General features: G+C 34.4%; 2 protein-coding genes across 5 annotated transcripts in view; one reads left to right on the top strand and one right to left on the bottom strand.

The window, feature by feature from the left end:
• Positions 1-8,905, top strand: part of PFKP (phosphofructokinase, platelet) — a 45,894-nt gene extending 36,989 nt beyond the window's left edge. For all 4 annotated transcript variants that reach the window (XM_085317675.1, XM_085317672.1, XM_085317671.1 and 1 more), the window contains 6 exons: positions 3,269-3,433; positions 4,521-4,582; positions 5,580-5,691; positions 6,985-7,084; positions 7,745-7,850; positions 8,371-8,905. In XM_085317675.1, the coding sequence (XP_085173801.1) occupies positions 3,269-3,433; positions 4,521-4,582; positions 5,580-5,691; positions 6,985-7,084; positions 7,745-7,850; positions 8,371-8,524 (699 nt within the window). In that variant the 3' untranslated portion in view covers positions 8,525-8,905. The remainder of the gene's footprint in view (positions 1-3,268; positions 3,434-4,520; positions 4,583-5,579; positions 5,692-6,984; positions 7,085-7,744; positions 7,851-8,370) is intronic.
• A 690-nt stretch (positions 8,906-9,595) lies between these two features.
• Positions 9,596-12,521, bottom strand: part of PITRM1 (pitrilysin metallopeptidase 1) — a 27,183-nt gene continuing 24,257 nt past the window's right edge. The window contains exons 25-27 of the mRNA XM_085317670.1: positions 12,389-12,517; positions 10,665-10,767; positions 9,596-10,044 (exon numbers count right to left, since the gene is read on the bottom strand). The gene's annotated coding sequence lies outside the window, so the exon portion shown is untranslated. The remainder of the gene's footprint in view (positions 10,045-10,664; positions 10,768-12,388; positions 12,518-12,521) is intronic.

Here is a 12,521-nt window from a genome sequence, read left to right as displayed (position 1 = left end):
AATTGATGATATAGTCAGAAATCTTCTGTTGCMTACATGAGCACAGTTATTCAGATGCTTTAGTGCCTCCAGAATTCAACTTCTATTTTCTCTGAAGAATGAAGTTTAATAGGAAGAAGTAAATCTTTTTGCTATTCCTTAGATAACCTAACTTTAATTTTGTGCATAACTGTGCAAAACATGTCTTTGTATAGACTAGTATAGAAGAACTGCCACTAAAGACAATCTGTGTATTTACACATAAATTACTGGCAGCTCTTCTAAAGCAAAAAATCCAACCTGACTGTGAAAAGCAAAAAAAACTTATCACAACTAGTAGAAGTAAAGCTGTGAAATTCTGTTATATGAAAATAGTAAGATGCAAGGAGACAGCAATGAGACAAGATAAAAGTAATGACAATGAGAATCCATAAATCAATTCAGTAAAAATATTCAAGATTTTTTTTCTTTTTACAGGAATTTACTTGTTTATAGTATGTGATACCATAACTTGCCTTTTGTGGTAATTGATACTGTAAAGTTTAGATAAGTTGAAACTAAATAGTGTTGTATGAATTTTTTAAGATGGTATATTACAGGCACATAGAGGAACACAAATGTGTTGCTACTAGGCTGCAGAAGACTACCACTACCATTAAAACAAAAACAAAAAAAAAATACATAGTTATTAGAAAGGATCTCACATTGATTTAGTATTTCCTGTATTTTGGGTCTTCTAATCTCATCTTGTAGCATTTGCGTCAAGCTGCTGTTTGAATAAGAAATCTTGAAATCTTCTATTGTRTCTACTGTTCCACTACCCAGGATTCTCTGAAATTTATCAGTACCATTTTTATGTTTGGGTATTTTTGTCACAATCATACTGGAAGAGGAAGAACAGTAGACAGAAGACTACATCTCTTCCCTTAAAGTTAATAATAGAAATTCTTAAACACATGCACACTTAAGGTCGGTATTACTGACCTTATACAAACAACAATAAAAAACAACTCCATGTTGTTTGAGCTTGTTTGGTGTTTGGGAATGCTTTTAGTGGATGGAGTGTGTTTAGGGGGAGCTATCCTTTTAATTTATCCCAAACTCTATCAAAATTACTTTCCATCCTCTGTTTCAGCGTAGCATGATAACTTGGGAACCATAGATTCTTTCCTTACTCTTGGCAAAAGCCTATCACTCCCTGTCCAACTCTAGAAACAGTATCCAGCTTCCCAGCAGTCCYTAACCATTCTACTCTGTTTTCTAGATTTCTGGGAAGAAAAGGGGAAGAAGAAAAATGGGAAAGGGAGGGAAAGAAAGGAAGGGATACATAGTACAAATGGAAACAGAGGCAACATTATGGTGCTCTGGTTACAGGCATATCAAATCTGCAGCTTTGTCTGGTCCTTAAGCAGATGTTGGTGACCCAAGGTACCAGAATTTCTAGGTGCTCAATTTGAGATTTCTTAAAAGGATATTATTTTATATATACATATATATATATATATATATATATAAATAAAAATATCTAAAGCAAAAAAATTTTATGTCATAAGCTAAGCATGTAGTAGCATCCAGTTTCAGGCATCATGTTTAAAAAGTTAAAATTGATGCCGTGCAAGTCCTCGTAAAAATAATAGGGYTTTTTATAGGTATGTAATTGTTTATTATAAAACAAATACCAGTATTTTGCAGTAAGTCTCATTGAGTCACACTTGGAAGAGGAAAGTAGACTGCTTGRGGCCACTATAAAATCCAAAACTGATGGAAAGAATGTGTCATTCTAAAGAACAGATAAACTTCAACCTAGCCTTTTGTGACCTAGTTTGTTATGGGGATGTGTTATGGCCAGAGCAACAAACATGTTAATCTATATTATGAATGCACTCATGTGAATTGTGCACATATTTACATATATAGAGAGAGTGCATAAATGAAACTGCATGTATCTTTTGGTAGTTGGACCCAAGTAAATGAATATGTCATTTTTAGGGCTTGAACGTATTAAATATTAGAAATTCTTGTCATCTATTTTAAATTCTCTAACATACCAATGAATGTATTTATTCTGTGGTCTTTTGGATATATTTCTGAAGACAATATTGCTTGCCATATTAATTTCAGCTTGAAGTCCTATATTCAGTTACCTGAATGTTAGTTCTGGTTATAAAAATCTGTCATGGAAAGATACGCAAAAATGCCTCTAATATCTGCAATTATTCAGAAAATCAGTAAGGTATGGAGATTTTTTTTTTTTTAATGTTGTTGTAATTCAAGTTTCAAGATGAACTSTACAGATTCTTCCATTTCTTCAATTTTTATTAAACAGAGCTAGTGTAGGGACAGTACATCAGTTCAGAAAAAATTCTTCTCGTGTCGAAGCTTAGTATAATTTCTGTTTTCCTTCTGGATAAAAAGAAGGAAATAGTCTTTTTRTCACTTACTTGCTTCATGAAAGGAAGATGCATTGTCTACCTGATAACTTTAACAGAACCTTGAAAGGTAGAAATATTTTCAGGTTGTCAAGAGTCTTCTGGTTATTAAAACCTGAAGATAATTAGTAATATAATTTTCCTGGGTCCTACTACATTGAAGATTTCCTCTGTTAATTTTTTTTCTAAGTCTCTTAAGCAGCTCTAGGAAATACTAGTGTTAACTAGTGCCTTTTGGCAAAAAATGTTCCTTATGCTGCTCTAGGTAAGATGCAAGTGGAGATTTTGGTCTTATAGTAAGCATCTATAAATAAAAAGAAAAATAGCTCCTGTAGTTCTTGAGAGAATATTTGTGTGGATATAGTTATTAGAAAGTAAACAGGCCTAGGATTTAAGTTTAAGAAATTTTTACTGCATTCTCAACTATGCTTAACAGTAAACTTAAAAAAAAAAAAAAAAGAAAAAAAAGGAAAAAATTTCCAGTGATACGTAGAATTAAAGCAAAGAAGAAATAAACTTATTCAACTTGAACTGCTGAAAAGCTCTGTAATATCTAGTTATATCTGTTAAAACACTATTATAACTTTTAAGTTGTGAAAGGCACAAAGTATTACTATTTTAGTATTTGCAGGAAACCAACATGGTTTGATATTAGTAAAGCATTTTGTGTTACCTGTGGTGCTCCACATATAATTCATAAGAAATACTTTCTCTGGTGATAATTCTGATAGTTAACTGAGTTGTCTTGCAATTTTAAAAATGTTTTTTATAAACTCTGAACTGTATACCAAAATGTGAGAGCAATTATGACACAAGATACGTATGTATATTTTAATAATGAATGTCCTGTTTTTGATCAGACCTGTGATCGCATCAAACAGTCAGCCAGTGGCACCAAGCGTCGTGTATTCATCATTGAGACCATGGGTGGTTACTGTGGTTACCTGGCCAACATGGGGGCCCTTGCGGCAGGAGCTGATGCTGCTTATATCTTTGAAGAACAGTTTGATATTCGAGAGCTCCAAGTATGTGGCATTAGAAATATTTTACTAATATTTAAGTAGATCCTAAAACTGCTGTGCATATATAACATGCTCTAAGTAGATGKTTAATGTTACAAAAAAGGTACTGTAGACTATATCTAAAACCTGCACTTCTCAGTTTCACATTCATATAATGCAAGCTTTTAAGTCCTTTTAYATTAAGGAACAGCTTCCTAGTTATTCCTGGCATCATGTTCAGTTAACTGGCAAAATTATTCTGTGAGTTGCTAAACGCTATTATGTCCATTATTACATTTGTATTCATCTAATTGAAACTCTAATTGCATGTAAATGGGCAGAACTGAGCATATTTAAAAGAATAACAAAACAAGATAAAAAGAAATACCTTTTTCACGCTGATTATTCACCTCAGCTTATTGTCGCAGAAGGCTGTTCAGGTCAGGATTTTAGCAGGATCTGAAGTGGAATGGATAGTGATAGCAGAATTATTCAAAGCATGTTTGAAAARGTTATTAAAATAAGAGACTCAGGCTTTAATGATTACAGGTTAGGATGCGACTTTGCATATGGTCTGTTGTGAGACTTTTAAACTTCTGCGGTAGTTGGTGCTGGTTGCTGTCAGACAAAATACAAGCCTGAACAGATACAGATTTCCTGAAACAAAAAGATGATATGGCAGATGAATTGTAGTTCCTCACCACTCCTGTCTCGGTGGCGTGCAYTCTTATGTATGAGAATGCCAACACAATACCTTACTCTATTCATAACAAGTGTATTTTAAATACTGAGAGTAAGAGCAGGATATGACGTTCTATAGCAGTTTCTGTATTTCAGTGTATATCAAAGTTCCAACTGTGCTTTGCCAGTATAACATACAGAAAAACAATATATAGTCACTAAAATCAGTTATGGTTATGTGAAGGAAGAAGTTAGTTTAATCCAGGATGAATAACCACACAGAATAGATTATCCTGGATTTCTGAAATCAGTTGATTTTTCAAATTTGCACGTAATACTTCATGTGGAATCCTTCACAGAAGTTTTCAGGCTCATTGCAGTTATTTTTAGAGTTCTGCCTGAGTTCTGTTTAAAATGTTGTTGCTTCTAGGCTAATGTGGAACACCTGACTGAAAAAATGAAAACCAGTATTCAGCGTGGTCTAGTGCTGAGGTAAGCAAATGTAGGTTTAGTAGATTGCAAGTGTGATGCTGAGCTTTCTAGGCAAGCAAGCTGTTTGGCCTCTGGTGAAGACACTCCAAAGCGTATATACRGTAGTTACTCCAATAGCATGAGATTGTTAATAAAGCTGTTGCTCCAGAAGGCAAGCCAGCAGCTGTCTGGAATCTGAAGTCCAAAAACTTCYTCCTCCTTATGTAAATACATATGCCCTAATAGTAGATATTTTTCAGCCTGTTTCCTCATTGGCAGTCTTCTACCATAGCCTCTTTTCTTGAGGGTAGCGTGAAGTTATGCACGTGCACATGTGTACCATAGTCCTTACAATAGAAGTCCTACTTGTATTTTGCCAGGTATCACAGGATAAAGCATTTTTCAAAGAAATCAGAACCTTTAAAACATGTTGGTTAGCATGCTTTTAAATTATGCCATTTCTTTAGGCAGTSTGAGTAAGTTTTTACACTTCACACTCTTCATGAGCATTTATTTTGTCTGCCTGCTAGCAAAGTGATGAAAAATGAAATCCGTGTTGAGTTGTATGAGGAAATCAYTATGTATATTCAGATTCTGCTAGCTTTTTACAGGGCTGAGAAAGTGACAGCATCTAGTTACGTGATCAGGGTGAAAAAATACTTGATGAGAGATAGCAGAAGGTACTATTCATTATGCTCTTTTTATAAAGGACAAAGTGATAACTCTGTATRTAATTTCTGGTTTTATGTGTTTTTCCCTTTCTATAATGATCTTGTCTGACACAAAATGGTATTTTTCACTACCCTGTACCACAATGGATTTCAGCTGACTTGCTAGTAAWGTCATTGTAGTAAAAGTAATACAGACTTGAAAAGTGCGAACATGTTCCAAAAAACAAACCTGTGTGGTGAATGTTGATCACTGGTATCAAGAAAATGAAAAACGTATTTTGTGACAGCTGTAGAGACCTCTACTACTTTACAATTAATTTAACTGTATCTGACCTGAACTGTTACAGAAATGAGAACTCCAATGAGAATTACACAACTGACTTCATTTATCAGCTGTATTCTGAAGAAGGAAAAGGAGTTTTTGACTGTCGAAAAAATGTGTTAGGCCACATGCAGCAGGTAAAAAAAAAAAAAAAAAAAAAAAANGGGGGGGGGGGGGCTACCTACCCCGATTGTAGGTAACTCAAAAAGTATTTGTTAGCATTAAGTATTATTCCCCCTTAAAAAACAGGAAAAACTATCTTAGATTCTTCATGACTCCCATTTTTATTTCTCCCACTCTATATATTAATGTAACGATGAGACTTTCATAATAAATACTACAACTATTTTATTGTAATGAATTCATAGAACACACCTGTCTGACCATCAGTAATGTATCCAGCTTATGAATCCTGGAAAAGATGAAATCTGGGTAATAAAATACATGCAGATGGATTGCAGATACTAGAAGAAAGAAATTAACTTATTCACTGTGATCTTTGCCCTTCTAAAAGCTTATCCTTGTGGTCTTTATACCCTCCCTCTCTTTATCTCACTGTACTGCTTGTTAATTGGCAAGCAGTGAATTTCTAATTTGGTTACATTAACCACTAAGACTGAGATGGAGTCAGGAGTACATGTTGATCTAAATTTCTCTAGTGCTAAGAGTGAAAATCAACTCAAATTCAGTGTATATTTCACTTTTTCTTGTTTATTTTCATATCATTCAACACAAAGTTTGGCAGTTTCTCTTTAAAATGGTACTATTTTAAAGGTCAAAACCAGCTTTGACTGAACAGTTCTCTGTTTGGAACTTTGTATAATACAGACAGGGTTTTTTCATCACTTTTGTTCCCAGAGCTATGTAAAGTATCTTGCAATGAAAGCTGCCATAAAAAGTGCAATTACTAGTCAAAGAAGTCCTAGCCTAGTTGCTTTAATTTAGGTTCATATACAGCACTCCAACCTTCCTCATTCCAGCTGCAAGAGCTATGCTATCCAGAGTTCCTCAGCACTTACATTTCTAATGCATATTCTGACAGTATCTCCTTCAACAGTTTCCTGTTCTGCTGGAACGAGGTTGCCCTATGCCAGTGTGATACCTAGGCAGTGCTTCATAGTCAGCACCCAGGCGAAGTGGAAGAAAGGGAAAAACACTGCCTTCCATTTCTGCTTTCCATTTCTTTACGTGTAAAAATCCTACTGATTCAATGAGAATTCCGAGAGCACTTTGTTTTACACTTCAAATATTTTAGCTTAGTTTTTGGCTCTGACCCCTCCTCTTTTTTTTTTTTTTTTTTTTTTTTCCCCTCCTAAGTGGCAGAGGGAAGTAAGAGGTAAAGCAGGCCAAGATCAAGGATGACTGATAAAAGGAAGACACTGATACTGGGTTTGATAATTAAAATAACCTACAGTTATATATTTATACAGGGCGGTGCACCTTCACCATTTGATAGAAACTTTGGGACAAAAATTTCTGCAAAAGCTATGCAGTGGATCTCCAAAAAACTGAAAGAAACATATCGAAAAGGTACAGAAATATTTAGTGCTATCTCTCATCAGTCTTTGATTAGCTATCACTATGCAAGAATAGTCTACTGTATTTAAGAAAGACTCCATAAATGTATAAGAGTATATTAGCTTGTTAGTCAACATACTTCTTTCCAYTTTGAGTAAATTTTTATTATTCAGTAGTATCTTTCTGTGCTTCCAGCTGTAACAAAATTTCTTCTCAAGCAAGGCTAATGCTCTACAGAGCTATTGTCTTATCACCTTTTTTTATTTTTTAATAAAATGTTAGTGTAATTGCAGTTTTTCATGCATGCAGGAATTGATGGTTATATAGTTACATCTGTTCTTCCTTTTTGTTTCATGGTGGCTACATGGGAGACAGAAGAAGGTAATGTGTTCTTTGGGAATTTTTGTAAAAGAATTTTACTTTACTAAAAGAAATCTAATTTAAATTTGGATGTTAAAATTCAGTCTTATCATTGGTTAATTACACTGTATTTTCACTCTTTAACCACCAAAATGAAATTAAGAAAGTTGTCCTAACCCTATTAAAGTACTAATAGATATTTTACTGTTAAGAATTCTACTGTAAGCTCCCTATACAATTTAATTACAAAAATGGGACAGTTGCCCAAACAAGTATGAACAAAAGAGATACTGAATTATTTACTCTTTTTAGGAAAAGTATTTGCAAATACTGATGACTCGGTTTGTTTGCTGGGAATGCGCAGACGCAACCTTGTTTTCCAACCAGTGGCTGAGCTTAAGAATGAAACTGACTTTGTGTAAGTATATAATGCTTACATTTTAAACATCTCAACACAGGCTTCCTTTCACCACATCAAAAGAATCTCTTCTCCACAGTGCTGACACACAGCATTTGCCAACCTTTTTATTGCACTTTTTGGCCTGCATTCAGCCTGTGATTCACTTTGCTCACTTTTCTTTTCAAATAACTTCCTTCATGTTTTCTCTTCATTATCCTTCAACTTGGCAATCTAATTATGAATTCTGAGTGTCCACTRTCCTTTCAAGTAATTCTCATAATTTTTGTTGTAGTGCCTAGAATATCTTAACTTCTAGTACAGTTCAATGGAGCAGCATTTTTTGTGCCCACAATGGTTTATAATTCTATAAACACCACTGCCTTCCTTGTCTGCCTTCCTTCATTTTTATATCCTAATTTCTCCCTGTTTTCTCCCAGATAAGGAAGGCCAGTTGTAGTGTCAAATGAGCTACAGAACGCATTTGTCTTGGTTACTGAAAAACCACCTTCTTTCTTCTTCTATCTCATCTCTTGAACAGGCACAGGATTCCCAAGGAGCAATGGTGGCTGAAGCTCCGACCACTGATGAAAATTCTAGCCAAGTACAAGACTAGCTACGATGTTTCAGACTCKGGCCAGCTGGAGCATGTTGCTATGCACAGCCCAAAAGAAGCAGAAACTGGAGCCATCTAAGAGATCCTTTTAGATAAAGTTGTAATAGATACATATTGTGAGTAACAATGCTTTAGAATTGTTACAGCTTTGTTTTGTAACATTTAAATTATTGTACCAGCACTTTACCTGAAACAAGACACTCAGATGTCACACAGATTTTTGTTCGGTATTTGTGTTAGGTTTGAAACAAACCCTGCATCTAACGAATAAGCACCGTTTACCAATATTACCCTTTAACAGTAAGTGCAGCACAGTTCTATGCACTCTTAAGTTACTCATCTACTGCACTTTGTTTCAGAGTACTTACACACAAAAATAAATGTAGAGGAGTAGCTTTGTGTTGAGTTACAGGATGTGTTTATGTATCTGAAGTGAAATAAAGTATTGTTGCAAACATAACTGGTATGTACGTGTCAGTTGTATTCACCTGTTTTCAAACAAACTGAGAATAATACTTCATGAAGGAATCTCTGTACACACCAGTGAAGGAAAATAGCAACTGCTCTTTTCTTTCCATAACCATAGAGGAAGTATTGCAGGAGGACAAGTTGTCTTTTGTCACTTCTTCAGAGTAAGGCTAGTAAGTTTGAACCTTCTTTCCGTGTACAGAGATGAGAAAAAACTTTGAGAAAAAAGCTGTAACAGCTTCCAATTCAAAAGGGCTTAACCTGCTCCTTGCATGATGTTTCTTTTCAGTTCATGAGTATTTCACTTCTTCTCTCACTTCATAGGTATTTAATAATAATAATAATTAAAAAAAAGTACTAGTTCCCTAGGGAAACAGCAGAACTGTCGTTATTAAAATTAGGCTAGCAAATTGTCATAAGGAAACTTTTCTGATTAATTGTGCTTAATTAAATTTGACAAAAAGTTAATAAACAGTGTCATGTTAAAAYAATAGTTTAGGCAATACTGCCTAAAGGTAAAATACTGACTGCATACCCCATTCATTAATGACTTGCCCACTACACTGTAGTCCACTACAAACTCAACCTGATATGAGAGGTACAGTCACAAAACTACCTGAAGGTGCCTTATGCGAAGGAAGTTAGAATTATCATATCAAAGAAGAATGAATCTTACACTGAATGGTATTCATAGTTCTTTACATATCCAATAGCATRTTAGCAAACAAACACTATTTCATTTTATGTATACAAAAATATTTAATTTATATAGCTTCCATTTAAGATTGGAGGAGTGAGTCTTCAGTAAAATATTATGATTTTTCTCTGCCATAACTGAACAGACTATTCTTGCGCTGAAATACTATATGGTTGGAAGAGCTTCACAGTTATTTCAAGAAGGACAATTCTGGCTGTTCAGCTCAACTTGTTTGACTATTTAAGTTGGACCATATCACGGTTAAAAGTTAATTAAAAAGCCAATTACATAGTCACAAAGACTAGCTAGTTTTATAGTAACTTGAATGTTCAGCAGCGATTTATCGTTTGACCCATGAGGGATCTTTGGTGATATCTGTATTTTCTGGGCCGAGTACAGCCAGACCATGAGTGCTCTTTCCAACTGCAAGGTACCTGCAAGAAGAAACAAATGAGAAGCTTCAGTTATATGCAACCACTCTATGTATCTTAAAAATATTCCCAGGGAAAAATGCTGTTTGCTATCTGTTGAATGTGTTCTGCGAACATTTTTGCTTTTACAGCATGTTTTGGATTTGCACTGTTCTCTTCCCAAAAGTCACAATACATCATCWTCTTAGCCAGATGATATTGTTAAGCAGTAGAATTCTTAAGTAGGTCATAACTCTAAAGAAGCACAAAAAATGTTAGTTTCAAAGAATGAGCTCATAGTGCCAGGAACTGGAAGTCTAATGTAGTCTTTCTTTGACTAAGGTGAAAGATAAACAAAAGAAGAAACAGGGCACTTTTGCAGTCCATCCAAAAGTAAGAGTTGCCAGTAAATTTGGAATGTAAATAAGTTTAGGATGTAGCAGTCATGTCTGCTAAAATGCAATAAACCAATTAACTAACATCTCTCTTTCTACATTACAAAAACAGTGAAAGCATTATATTCTAGTGATTATTCTGAAAGGCCAAGGGAAGAAATAAATTTATTTTGACAACTTTTACAAAGTCTCTTCTCTTTCAAATTAGGTATTTGTTCAGTTTCTTCAAGTAAAGAAACACAGACTTACTTGTTCGATACATCAACCAGTTTATCCCTGTTGACGGCAAAAAGCTGCTCCCTATGTGACTGCTTCATTTCATCTGAAATCCCATATAAGAAATGATCCATTCCTAAAAATAAGAAAAAAAAAAGAAGAAAGTACTGTTATACTGGGATCTCAACAGTCAACTCTGTGGATGCAGGAGTGCAAACCAACATAAGTGTATGTATTGGAAGGAAAGAACACAGCCTATAATCAGGCCATTGTTCTGAGACTTGTCACAAAATACAACTGTAAATCGAGTGCCAACGGCTAGAACTGAATAAAGAAATACAGTTTCTGAGGTAGTAAGAGTTTCTTTTTCTATGTAGGAAAAAAGAATAACTAAAACCTCCTATCCTGAAAAGTGATTTATTTTGTCAAAAATATAAACATAATTCTGGTCTTCAAAACAAAACAAAACAAAAAAGAATCCTAAATTAATTCTAAAGAGTCTCAGTACTTTCTAACAAAGTATATATTTTATATAATATATTTTAGTATTTTAACTATATTTATATATAAAACTAAATTGTAGGTCAGCAAACAACCAGAGAACTCATATTCAATTATATAATCAATTTGGGAAGACATCTGGAGGTCAACCTCCCGCTCCAAGCGGGGCTAACTTCCAAGTTAGATGAGGTTGTTCGGGAACTTACAYTGGGCCTAATGATCAAACTTAAAGTAGCATCAAGAGATGGGCATTTCTCTCTGCAACAACATCTAGGTCACTTCAGTAATGCCCTTCTTTTCAATGTATCATTAAACTTCCCAGTTGTGTGCTCAAATATTAAAGAATGAATGTCATTACTCTCTCATAAATACTAACATCCAATATCAGTGTTTTTACTTACATATCCACCTAAAACTGATCAAAACTTATTTCCAACTTCTTTTGCTGCCCAGGTCAAAACCAAAGTTCAGCACAAGGAGTAAGCTCAGCTTCACTTTAAAGTTTTCTTGTTTAATAAGCTAGTGTTAATACAAGCACATTTAAAAATAACATTAATGTTAACATTACAGTTTCTTTATTTTTAGGAGAAAAATGTATTCTAACTTTGCAAGCTTTGGATTACACTTAAAATCTAAGAACTGAGGGAGGGAAAAGTGGGGAAAACAAAGCAAGGTGTGAGCAAACTAGAAGGATGTATATACTACTAGTCATCATAAACAGGTATTAAAAAAAAAAAAAAAACCTCTCCACTGCAGACATACATATTTTAATGCTCTAACTTTCTTACAAAAGTATGCACAAAAGGTTAAAGAAATTCAAATCGTGTTATTTACATCAGGAAAATAATTCTTCAACTGTTTTGATCAGAAGACCTACATCATTGCTTTTTGCCTACTAACATTTAATGCTTCTTCCAAGCCTAAAATTATTTCTTTAATCTACCTCCATCTTCTAAGTATATTGCCATGACTTCAAGCAGCAGTAACAACATTTCAGTAAAGAATGAATGTGGGTGGTGTTTTTGATGGAGAGCAATGAGAATTCAGGAAATTACTGTGTTTTTTGAAACTGCAACGCCTTGGCAAATTTGCCAAGAAGAGATGATAGGGATTAGCAAAGTAAGCAAAGTAATCATTTTCTTCTCTTTAAGCCTAGACAAACAAGCAAAATACATATTCATAAAAAAATATATATATTTTCACAGGTATGTATATATATACAGGCTCCCAAAGCTGCGAGGCTGATGGGAATGTACCTTTGTCTGACGGAGCTATTGGTGCATCAACAGCAGCAAATACTGCTAATTTAGCTTCATCAATATCTTGTTGTGTGAATTCTCCAGACTTGGCCCATTCAACTGCTTCTTCAAATGTTTTCAAGGTGGCTAA

This window comes from Rhea americana, unplaced genomic scaffold (assembly GCF_003343005.1).
Source record: "Rhea americana isolate MKP2758 unplaced genomic scaffold, rheAme1 scaffold_50, whole genome shotgun sequence".
Taxonomy (NCBI): domain Eukaryota; kingdom Metazoa; phylum Chordata; class Aves; order Rheiformes; family Rheidae; genus Rhea; species Rhea americana.
The sequence above is the reverse complement of the archived record's forward strand: the minus strand, read 5'-3'. Positions and strand labels throughout refer to the sequence as shown.